The following is a 12,417-nucleotide window of genomic DNA, read 5'->3' as shown; positions in this document are numbered from 1 at the left end:
TCACTTTGCTGAGCAGCTGAAAATTGATAAATGAGTTAGACTGTGGTAAATTGAAATACTTTTTTGAGCTGGGTCCCAGGAATCTGTAAAATGTGGGGATTTCCTTTAGTGTGTTTTTATATAAGCAAAAGCTGAAAAAGATCACTGGTTGGATCAAACCCTATGATTGCTCTAGTCCGTGGTCATTTAGCAAATGATAGTGTGGCAGGAGAACCTGATGTTCCTCCTGGCAGGATCTTAAAGGGTGATAGGTTTTCCTAGCTTCTCTTGGCAGCTGAGCTGTTGATTTTGCTCTACTCCCTAAATTTTATCAAAAATTTTTCTACTCTATCTTGAGTATAAGTTTTTCCATATTTAGGTATATGTTTGGGGGTGTGGAAAGTACATGCTGGAGCAAGAAAGGTATTTTTTGGAAACTGCACAGCTGTAAAAGTTGTGTTTGAATATGACTACAGGAGGAAGACTGAAGGGAATGAGACTGCAGGGGTGGCTTGGAGCCGTGCTAGAAATATGATGATCAAGTTGAACTGTTTAAGTAGTGGAGAAAGCATGTATTTGTAAACATACCTCCTCCTCTATTAACCTAATTTTTATTTCTATTAATGTAATAGGTACAGAATTTTACAAGTCAGATAGTACTTCAAGGCCTATGACGACAACAGCAGCAGCAGCAACAAATCCTTGCCCCATGCTCACCTGTGTGTTGTTACTTTTCCCAAACATTTTTGGCTTTTTCTTCTGTTATTCGACCCCATATTCCCTACTCATATGCTTTTAACTTTAAAAAAAACTAATTTTAGGGCTGGCCCCATGGCTTAGCGGTTAAGTGCGCGTGCTCCGCTGCTGGCGGCCCGGGTTCGGATCCCGGGCGTGTACCGACTCACTGCTTCTCCGGCCATGCTAAGGCCGCGTCCCGCATACAGCAAGACATGCAGCTATGACATACAACTATCTACTGGGGCTTTGGGGGAAAAAATAAATAAATAAAATAAAATAAAATAATTAAAAAAATAAAAAAACTAATTTTAGAAAATCTCTCATTGTTATGGAAAGTGAAAATTGAATACTCTTAATTCCTGGTGCCTCTCCCTTCATCTTCTCAAATAGTTAAAGCACGTGTTTTTGTTAACTGTTAATCCAAGTCGTATACTATAATTGCATTTCATTTCTTGGACAAGTTTTTGTTTTTACTATAGTTTACAGTTCCTTCATTGTTAGATTTGCTGAGATTCAAGGCACTTATCCATACTTTATCCCAAACTCTACAACAGAATTGCCAAACCCTCTGAATTCTGCTTTTCGTACAAATTCCATTAATACCATTTCTTCCCCTTCCCCTTTTAGGAGGCATACCTCTTGGAACTTTCTTCTCATTTTATTCTGTCCCATTCTTTTCTGTCCTCATTTTCCGTGAACTGGTTGCTCTCTAGGCCAATTCAAACTGCCCTTTACCTCACTCTTTGCTTTCTTTCTTTTCTTCCTATTCTTGGTAAAGCAGTCTCTCCTAATAGGTGTCTTAGAAAAGATGCGTGGGAGCTGCATATTTTGAGATCTTTCATGTCTGGAAATGCCTTTATTTTACTCTCTCATTTGATTTTGGCTGGATATAGGTTGAAAATATTTTTTAAAGATGTTATCTTTTTGTAGTATTTTGGATTCTAGTGTTGCTATTGAGAAGTCTGAGAAGTTCAGAGTTGTCATTCTTGATTGTTTAATATGGCCTAGTTTGTTTCTGTGTGAGCTTTTATAACACTGTCTTTATTCCTGGTGTTCTGAAATTTCACGAGGATATTACTTGGTATAGATCTCATTTTATTTATTATGCTAGGCACTTAACTTGGTGGGTCTTTCAGTCTAAAATAGATCCCTTTCGTTCTGTTAAGTTTTCTTGCAAAATTTTTAAATTATTATTTTCTATGTCATTTTTTCTTTTCTTTCTTGAACTTCTATTAGTTAGATGTCAGACCTGGTTTGATCTTAGACTAACTTGTCTTATCTCACATATATTCCATTCTTTGTCCTTGCGTTTTATTTTCTGAGAGATCTCAATTTTCTCTTACAGCTTTTCTGTTGACTATATTATTTCTGCCTTGTTTTTTTTTTAACTTCCAGGAGTTTTCTGATTCAGGTTTCTTTTTCTTCCTTCCTTCTGTCCTCCCCCCCACCCCTTGTTTTTTTTTTCCATCTTGTTCTGAGAAGATAAAGGAACTATCTCTTTTCCTCTGCGTTGCCCCTGTTTTCTTCAGGTTCTCTTTTTTTGTTTGTTTTTGCTTGTCTATTTTGGTATCTCTTTGGAACCTTTGTCCTTCATGGTTTGGCCTGAGAGGCTCTAAAAAGCTGATTGGAAGCTAAGTGGACAAGTGTGGAGCTTGTCAAGTAGTGAGTTTCACCTTTAGGGTGACATTATCTGTATATCTTTTTTTCAGGGACCCTTTTACTTTCTCTAGAAAACATCACTTATCTGTTTATTCAACAAATATTTTTTGAATGCCTGCTTATATCTCAGGCATAGCTCTAGGTGATGGGAATTTAACTGAATTAAATAGATAAAAATCCCTACCCTTGTGGATCTTAAATCTATTTTGGCAAAGGGAGACAGACAATAAATAACAGGAGAGGGATAGGGAGTACTAACAGACAATGGACACGGGGTGAATGACATGGGGAAACATTGTAGCTTAGGATAGGGTAGTAGCTAGGGAAAGGAGCCAGGATGGATGATAAGAGTATTCCAGGTTGGGAGAACAGTATATGCAAAGGCCTTGAGGTGGGAATCTGCCTGACCTGTGGGTGGAACAACAAGGAAACCAATACAGTTAGCTAGATCAGAATAAAATGATATAAGAAATGATGAGGGTCAGGGTGGAAAGGAGGAGGTAGGCAGAATGTATAGGGCCTTATGGACTATTTTAAGGACTTGTGCGTTTAGTTTTTGTGAAAGATGGGATTTGGAGATAGCCAGTAAGCAGTTGGGTATATTAAGTTTGGAGTTCAGGGGAGCGGTCTGGGCTATGATGTAAATTTGAGAGTTATCAGTGTGTATGTGGAATTTAAAGCCATGAAATTAGGGGGAATCACCATGGGAAAGAGTGAAGATAGAAAAGAGAAGTTCACTGCAATTTTTAGAAAAGGTCAGAGAGATGAGGAGAAACCAGTAAGGTAGACTGGAGAGTGGCCAGAAAGGTGGGAGGGAATGCCAGGAGAGTTTTTGTGTAGAAAAGAATGAAGAACTGCTTTGACTTCTGTTAATTAGTTTGAGGATACACAACATAAGATTGAGAGGGAAACTAAAGAGTCTAGGATGAGATTTCTATCTTGAACAATTAGGTTGGTGGCCTAAAACAGCCCAAATTGTTAGAAGTTCTCCAGTTGTACCTGGTTTCTATCCCAAAGGGTTTAGAACTTTCAGACTGTGTCCTAATTTCACCTCTCTTCAGGAAAGTTTTCTGAAATAGTATTGGTTGCCAGGTTTGTCATTAAGATTAATTAACAAATTGTATGCCTAAGTGAAATTGTTAGTCTTGTTCAGAGTTGGTCTTGACAACCAGCTCATTTTAGAAAGATTTTCTCAGTAATTCCTAGAGAAACAAAAAGATGGGCTGTAGACACAGTCTGAGGTTTATAAATGCCAGGCAAATGGCCCTTTTTTTCTTTTGATTGGGTATGGGAAACTTAATGGGGCCAAGCTGAAGATTTTGGTTGGTTAAGGAGCAGACAGATCCTGGAGCATCTACAGTACTTTTGCTTCATATATTTTGAAGCTCTGTTGTTAGATGCATAAACATTTAGTATTTTTATGCCTTCTTAATGAATTGACCCCTTTATCGTTATGAAATGACCCTCATTATCCCTTGTAGTATGCTTTTGTTCTGTAAGCCAGTGAAGGTTATATATTTTTTCCTACTAGGAAACATCTTTTTATTCTTTTGCATTACAATATTAGGTATTTTAAAATTTACTTTTTTATTTCCTAATTGTAAAACCTCACTCTTTCTATATAACTATTTCTTCTACCATCTTGGATTTTATATGTATTATTACTCAGGTTTACAATTGGGTACATTTGCTCAGAATTGCATACTTAGTGAATATCCACAGCTAAACAAACACAAATTTTGAAAGTGTGTTTTTACTCCAATTAGTTTTAGTATAGCCAAGTTTAGACTCATAGATACAATTTACTTTTCTTTTTCTATGTTATAGGAATAGACTTTAAGATCAAAACAGTTGAATTACAAGGAAAGAAGATCAAGCTACAGATATGGTAAGTGATGCTAATTTACTCACTTTATATAGTAGAATGCCAAGTTCCTGAAGGTTTGGTAGTGAAATCCCTCCTTGTTACCTGTTTAGATTCTGTGAGACTTCCCTTTGTAAAGCCAGCAATCAGGTGACTTCCTTTCGGTGAAGTAAAAAAATTGTTGCCATGGACTTTGGAGTCCATGAAATCTGGCTGAGTGTTTTACTTTGTCCACTTACTGTATGAACTTGGGTAAGTTACATACTCGCTTTGAGGCTCTTATGCCTTCATAATGTAAAATGGAAATAATGCCACCTATCTCAAAAGATTGTTAGAGGGGTTACATGAAATAATCTATGTAAAGCCTTTAGTACAATATTTTGTTCACAAACATTCAATATAAAAAAATGAATTAATATAATCCTTTTGTTGCTTTGAGAGTTTTAGCTAAAATATTTATTTTCTTTAATGTGTTTATAACTTTTTATAGGCATTATTATTTTTATTAGTTTGTATAGGGTTTGCCTCATAGAAGTACAATAAAATTCTTTAAATTTGTACTCAAGTGTGAATCATAGACTTTAAAATTATGATAGCAATATTTTTAGTGAATATTAAGTGTTTTGCATATATGTATTAACCTATTAAATACTCACATGACCCTGTGAGATATGTGTTATTCCTTTTTTAACAGCCTTATTGAGATATAACTGACATACAGTAAACTGTACATATTTAACGTGTACAGTTTGGTAAGTTTTGACATTTGTATAAATCTGTGAAACCATCACCACAATCAAGATGATGGACATATCCATCACCTCGAAAGTTTCCTCAAGCCTCCTTAAAAAAATCTCTCCTTCCTTCTTCTCCCTGGTCAGGCCCAGGCAACCACTCTTGTGCTTTCTGTCACCATAGACTAGTTTTCGATTTCTAGTACTACTTGTAAATGCAATCATCTAGCGTGTTCTTTTTTTTTGTCTTTTGGGTGTGTGCGTCGAGGGTCTAGCTTCTTGCACTCACGTACTTATTTTGAAAATTTTCAATAATTTTATGTGTATCAATAAGTTGATTACTTTTTATTGCTGAGTAGTATTCCATTGTTAAGATATGTCACAACTTATTCACCGTAAAGCTGCTACAAATCTTTGTATAGGCATATGTTTTCTTTTCTCTTGGAGTATCCCTATTTTACAGATAATGAAATGGAGGCATTTTGAAGTAATTTAAACAAGGTCTTATAGCATGTAAATGGTGGAGCTGGGATGCATTACATGCTCAGATGTAGGGTTGAGAGTGGCATTCTTAACTGCTATACTGCCTCCTATAAATAGCGCAGTTTGTCAATTGATTTTGCTGCTCTTTCCAGTTACTATCTTTTTTTTTTGTCTTCATTGCCAGTCAACAGTTGTGTTAAATTTGAATTCATGTTATCTTGGGTTTTACTGTAATAGGACCTATCATAGAATGGTTATGAGGATGAGTGATACATGTAAAGCACTTAGAGCTGTGTCTGATGCATAATTAATGTTCAATAAATCATACCTGTTATTATTTGGGGATCTCCCATTATGAAGACAGAACCCTAAGAATAACAAAATTTTATTTTAGGATATGAGCAGAGGAGGAAGTTAGCAAAGGAGATTGCAAAGCCGTACTAGGAGAGTTAGAAGGAGAATTAGGAGAGAACAATGAATTCAAAAGACAGTTTCAAAAGATTAAATATTCCCTTTTAGAGGAAGCTGATAATCAGAAGAAGCTGATATGTTTTACCAGAATGTCTTCATTACCTGACCATGTAATAGAAGTATAATCTTTATAACGTCTTTAAAATTGAATACAATTTAAATGAAATTTAGACATTTTAAAGCATTTCCTAAGTTTAATGATTCTCTTTGAAGCACAGTACACTTGATAATCATTGATTTTGCCCTACTTAAACGGGAAAATAACTCAGCAAATGGACAATGCCTCATATTCTGTTTCTTTATAATTAAAGCTGATCTCAAAGGAAAGGATGTCAATTATTTATTCTGAATTGCACCCAGCTCCCCTCTCCTTTAAAAATTTTTTTTTTTAGCCCCACGCCTTATCCTGATCTTGGCCCTACATGGTGGTCTGTGTTCTAATCCTCTCCTAAGCTCTGCCATACTGATTGGCTCTCTTCTCAACTGCATCCCCTCTCTACACACTTTAAGCCAATAATTTTCAAATGTTTTTTGACAGTAAGAGGTACATTTTACATTGTGACTCAATGTACATGTACATGTGTACATGAATGTGTGTATAATGAAAACAAAAGCACACAAAACAGTATTTTTTCAGGTATATTTTTCTTTATATAATTGATAAAACCTTTGCCATACTAAATTTGTCCTCTTCCTCCTCCTATACTCTGTCTTCCACAAACTTTACCTTCTTCTGTTCCTTGACTTTGTGGCTTTAAACTTTTTCCCGCTCCTCTTATCATTTTAGTCTGTAGTTTGTAGAAGTAAACAGTAACAACTAACACTTGTTTTAAAAACAGAGCCTTCCTCAGAATATAACTTGTTTGGAACAGTAAGTCCTCAAGATTAATCTAGAAAAGATTAATGGCTTTCAGTATTAATCTAGAAAAGATTTCTGCTGTATCTATAAAACTCAAGTGTAGCACAGAAGTGATAACATTTCTAATTTAAAGTTGTTTAATTTTTAGACAGTTTTTTGTGTGTTTGTGTGTGTGAGAGGAAGATCAGCCCTGAGCTAACTTCCAATGCCAATCCTCCTCTTTTTGCCGAGCAAGATTGACCCTGGGCTAACATCTATGCCTATCTTCCTCTACTTTATATGGGATGCTGCCACAGCATGGCTTGACAAGCAGTGCATTGGTGCGCGCCCCGGGATCCGAACCTGCAAACCCTGGGCTGCCGAAGTGGGGCGTGCGCACCTAACCGCTACGCCACCAGGCTGGCCCCTAGATAATTTTAATAGGACCTCTCTCAAGTAAAACACTTCAGAAGGAAAATTTGATTTAGTCTAGGTTTTCATGTATACAACTGACTGCTTTTAATTTGAAATAATTCATTTTCCTATAAAGATTAATTATAAGTGGTTAAAAGTTGTGATTAATAGTTTTTAATAGGTTAGCATGATGCCAACTGATTTTGTTTCTTTACTTGAGTTGATGTGCTAACATTCTAGGGAGAAAGAAGCCGTGTAGCTCCAGGTGGTGAGATCTGGGATTGCCACAGTAATTCACAAAGGCTTTTAGCATGAAAAACCCATTACTCATAATTTATGGTCTATCCTCAACTTTAATGCTTTGCTTCCAATAGCTGCTAAAAAGCACGGTGATTTTTATCTCTCTCTAGTTTGAGTGAATAGATTCAGATTCTTGTTTCAACATGAAAAATTCCTGTTCTGTGGTTGAATATTAGTTTTGGAAACTTTTCTTCAGTCTGTGCTAAAGCTCTGTCTTATTTTTCTTTACTCAAGTGATCTTCACTTCTTGCTTTCTTTCCAGGAATCTTTTAGTCTATCTGTTGCATAAGGTTGGAGATGGGTCTCCCCCTGGCTGAGAGACATATGTGTAGGCCTAAAATGAGCTTGTTTGGCTGGTAAGGAGGCAGCTGTGGCTTTTTAAATCCCAGATCTCTAGAAAGTTACCATCACAGTATCTTTTGCTACCTGAATTTTCCATAGAGTAGCGGGTCCTGCCTGGAAAACAGCCATAGTGAGTGAGTTCAAGTCTGCCCTTTTTTGTTGTTTGTTTTGTTTTTTTTTTTAAGGGGAGGGTGTCAGAAATGTTGTACAAGCAGCAAATTGAACATCAGCGCAGTCACCAGAAACCAGTAGTGTCACACTGTAGAAGGGTTAACCATTTACCTACGTAAGGTGCCAGATACTTGGGAGTCATCTTTGATTCTTCCCATTCCCTTAACCCCAACATCCAATTTAGCAAGCCCTGTTGATTCTATCTCCAAAGTATGTCTACAATCCATATACAATTCACCATCTCCATTGTTACCCTCCTAGTCCAAGCCACCATTACCTCTTATTTGGGCTATTGCAGTAGGCTCTTGATATCCTAACAGGTCCTTACTTCCCCTTTTGCCTTCTTCCAGTACTTTTTCCATATAACAGCCAGAGTAACCTTTTTCAAATATAAATCTGATCATGGTTGTCTCTCTTTTCCCTGTTTATAACTGTTTTGACTTTACATTGCATTTCAAATGAAAGTCCAAATTCCAAATCCAGATTCCTTACCACAGCTTACAGAGTAAGCCCCTGCCTACCTTTCTGACCTCATTTTTGTGCTCCCTTGTGTATATAGTGTCTACCCGCAGCTGATCTCCTTTCAATTCCATGAACGTGGCAAACTCTTCCAATTTAGGAACTTTGTAAATGCCCTGTAGACCTCTCCCAATCCCTCCCCCCATGCTCCCTCCCTCCCCCCCCACATTGTAGCCAGACTGAGCATTCTGAAGTACCACTCAATTCCAGAGGCTTTCCATTTCAACAGAAATAAAATTTGAAAACTCCAAGTTCTGGTTACTGTCCCTTCTGACTTCATCTCTCACCAGCTTTGTTCCAGCCACTATGGCCATTTTTTCCTCCCTTGAGTGTGCCAAGCGTGTTCCCATCTCAGGGCCTTGTACTTCAACTATTCCTTCTGCTTGGAATGCTTTCCATCAGACCTTTGCCTTGCTGCCTTCCCTCATTCACATCTCAGTTCATTGTTATCCTCTAAGAGAGGCCTTGCGTGATGACGAGCTAAAGCAGTCCAGTCCTCAGGCACTATGACATTTATCCTAGTTTATCTTTGTCATAGTATTTTTTAGTATCTAAACTTACCATATTTTTAAAATGTGTTCATTACTGTCCCCCCATTAGAATGTAAGCTTTTTGAGAGTGAGGATTCCATCTGTGTGATTTATGGTTATATAACCACCACCTAAAACAGAGCCTGAGAAATATAGATGCTCAGTAAATATTTGTTGATTGAATGACTTTGGTTGATTTCTCTTCATAGTTCACTTCTCACTCACCTTAAGTATCACCTCTGTGGAGAGGACCTCCCTGATCATTCTATCTAGATTACTTCCTTCCTCCTCCTTGCCCCATTCTTTATAACTCCACCCTGTTTACCTTGTTAGCATTTATCACAGTTTGGGATTATATATTTAAATACTTGTTTGTTTCTGTACCCACTGGAATGTAAGCTCTGCAAGGGCAGGTACCAGGCTTTTTATTTTTCACTTTTTTTTTTTTTTTTTTTGATGCAGGTAAGCATCATTTAAACTCATGGTATTTTGGATGTAGAGAAATTGCATATCTATGAGGAAATCCAGGTCTTGTTAAAATAAAACGCAATGTGAGAAATTTGACATCTTAATTTATAAAGTAAGGAATAACTTCATTATGTTACCCAAAATATAAAGTTATGAAATTTGGAGTCTCTGCCTTGCAGAGCAGATTGATGTTGTCTCTGGCCTATTCCAGTGCTGTACTCAGTGCTCAGACTAAAAATAACTGTCATAATAGCAGCCAGAGTACACAGCTTCCCTGACCCTGTGTGTGGGACTAACAGTTAAGGAAATAAGTTGTTTGAGTTGCTAGGAACATATCACTCCTGTTGTAATACGTCATTGGGAAAAAATAGGATTTCACAACATTATCTCAGCTGTGTGTCTATTATTTTATGTAAGGAAAATTCTGTTGTCATTGATTTATAATTTCAGAAACCTGGTTATACTTCGTGGGCTGAGAAGAAAAAATTGTCATAGGAGAGGAAAACTAAGCTATTGGTTTTGAAAACAGGCTTTAAAACCTGTACTATGGTGACATGAAAAGATATCGTGACCTTTGCAATGTTGAATTGCTCTTCAGATATTTAACACCTGCTTTTGCCTGTTGGAGTCAACCTGCTGTCTTTAGATGTGGGTGTATGTGTGTATACAGACCTAAAAATAATTTGACCAATGAATGAGCAGCTATGGCTATTTTTAGCCCTAAGCAAAGGGTCACCAATTAGTCTAGAAGTAGAGAGGCAAGAACTCTGTTCTTGGTTTGAAATAAATTGTTGATTGCCTTAACAGTTGGTAGGGGCTGATATAATGAGGATCCAGGCAGGACCCAGGAAAAGGATAATTTGAGATCAAGGAGTCAAGGAGCCAGATCATCTTGTGGGGTAGATACAATCATGTTGAAAAGTGTAAACGTATGAAATGTATAAATGAAAATGGGATATAGAAAGCTTTAAAAAACATAGCAGGGAAAGCATATAAAAAAAGGGAAGATATTTGGGTGTAAGAGATTTTGGAAGATGGGTGAAACAAAATCAAAGAACATTTGGAATAGTATGCTATGGATCAAAATAGAAACTTACTCTGAACCTGAATAGTGATTACCTTTCTTTCTGGAGGGGCCATTAATATTTCAATATCTTTTATTTGGTATTTCGTAACTAACCAGCATTGTAACATAAAACTTCCTCTCTAGGTACTGTTGATTTAGATTTAGCTAAGTAGTTTCTTTTTCTGTGTGTTCTTTCTTGGTGGAGAATTTAGTCACAGTTTTGACGCTGAAGTGTGTGTATAATTTGCTAATTGGGTAATGTGATTGAATGGGGAAGAAAGAAGCATATAATAGCTAAAAAGTGTTGGGGGTGCTGTTCATAGTGGAGTGCTTTGGAAGATTTTCTTCCTAACTTGTTATTATTTACGATGACAAAAATTGAAATGGAAGTTTTCTATCCCTCCTACATGATAGCTGTTAGGCACTACTAGAAGCCTAGGTCCTGTATACTCTGTCTTGGATAAGTACGTTTCCAGCCTGAATTCTAGGTAGGAAACGTTAACCCCTCTCTAAGAGGATAGAATTATTAGTTAATTTATACTTCTTTTTACCAGTTGAGAAAAGAACTAAACTATTTCTACTGTGATGAGACAAATTTTTTATTGTTTTTTCATGAAAGCATTTATAATTACACCAATTTAAGGCAACTTGTAACTAAATAGATAAGATTAATAAAAGATAAAACAAGAATTTGGAATTGAGAAAAATGGAAGATGTAAATATCCTCTCTCTAAAGGACAACGCATTTGCTATGCTTAATTTGTAAAATTTACCTGTAAACTTATTAGTGGGCAAGGCAAAAAAAGAGACAGAGAGGGAGGGCTACCCACGATAAATTACATTATTCTTTTCAGAAATAATGTAAAGAAAGGGGGGAAAAATCCAGATCATAACAAATACAGAATAAGTTTTCATAAAGCTACTTCTTGTAATGATTCTTAATAAGTTAACATAATATTAAAGGTAATGGAGTTAAAAATTGTGGTCTAAGAATGTAAATAAATATATAAATACAAATACATATATGTGCCTATGTGTGTGTATGTGTGTAGCCTCTTACTGGTCTAACCTGATTTAAAGATACAACCTGGAAGAATTACTAGCGTGTCTCTTAGATGGTTTTTCTTAAATGATATTTCTTTTGGCAGTTTTTTAGATAGGTATTGCATTACATCCTAATTCTGCTTCTGGGCACACACTCATTTTCAACACAGTAGACAGAATGATTCCTTTTAAACCCAGGTTAAGTTACTTCTTTTCTCAAAACCCTCCAGTAGTCTTCCCATCTCACCCAGAGGATAAGCTGAAGTCCTCGCAGAGCAGAGGCCTTTAATAAGATCCTACACAATCGGCACTCCCAGCCGCTACCTACCTGATCTCATACTAGTCTACTTCACTTGCTCCATTCCAGCCACGCTGACCTCCTTACTGTTCCTCAGCCATGCCTCAGGGCCTTTATATCCACTCCCTTATTCCCTTCATCTCTCATTGAGGCCTTCCCTCACCACCCTGTTTAAAATTTCACTTGCTTGCACCATCCCCAGTATGAGCCCCTACTCTCTTTACTTTTTGTCTTCTTGGCACTTTTCACCCTCTGAAGATGTGTAATTCCAGAAATTATATGTTTTTTATTTGTTGTCTACCTCCAATAGAATATAAACTCCACTAAGTGAGGAATTTTTGTTCTGTTTACAGGTTTTTCTGCAGTACCTAGAATAGTGTCTGGCATACAGTATTTGCTCAGTAAATGCTTGTAGTATGAATAAATGGTATTTTGTGTTATTTTAAAGGGCAGAGCCATATACTTTGAGTTTAGATGAGCAAGTGACAGGGCTGAGATT

At 36.7% G+C, this 12,417-nt stretch overlaps 1 protein-coding gene across 2 annotated transcripts in view; it reads left to right on the top strand.

Moving 5' to 3' along the window:
- The window catches only part of RAB10 (RAB10, member RAS oncogene family), an 80,446-nt gene that overhangs the window by 47,495 nt on the left and 20,534 nt on the right, over window positions 1-12,417 (top strand). For both annotated transcript variants that reach the window (XM_058551631.1, XM_058551630.1), the window contains one exon: window positions 4,204-4,264. In XM_058551631.1, coding sequence (XP_058407614.1) covers window positions 4,204-4,264 — 61 coding nt within the window. The remainder of the gene's footprint in view (window positions 1-4,203; window positions 4,265-12,417) is intronic.

This window comes from Diceros bicornis, chromosome 12 (assembly GCF_020826845.1).
Source record: "Diceros bicornis minor isolate mBicDic1 chromosome 12, mDicBic1.mat.cur, whole genome shotgun sequence".
NCBI classification, from domain to species: domain Eukaryota; kingdom Metazoa; phylum Chordata; class Mammalia; order Perissodactyla; family Rhinocerotidae; genus Diceros; species Diceros bicornis.
The sequence above is the reverse complement of the archived record's forward strand: the minus strand, read 5'-3'. Positions and strand labels throughout refer to the sequence as shown.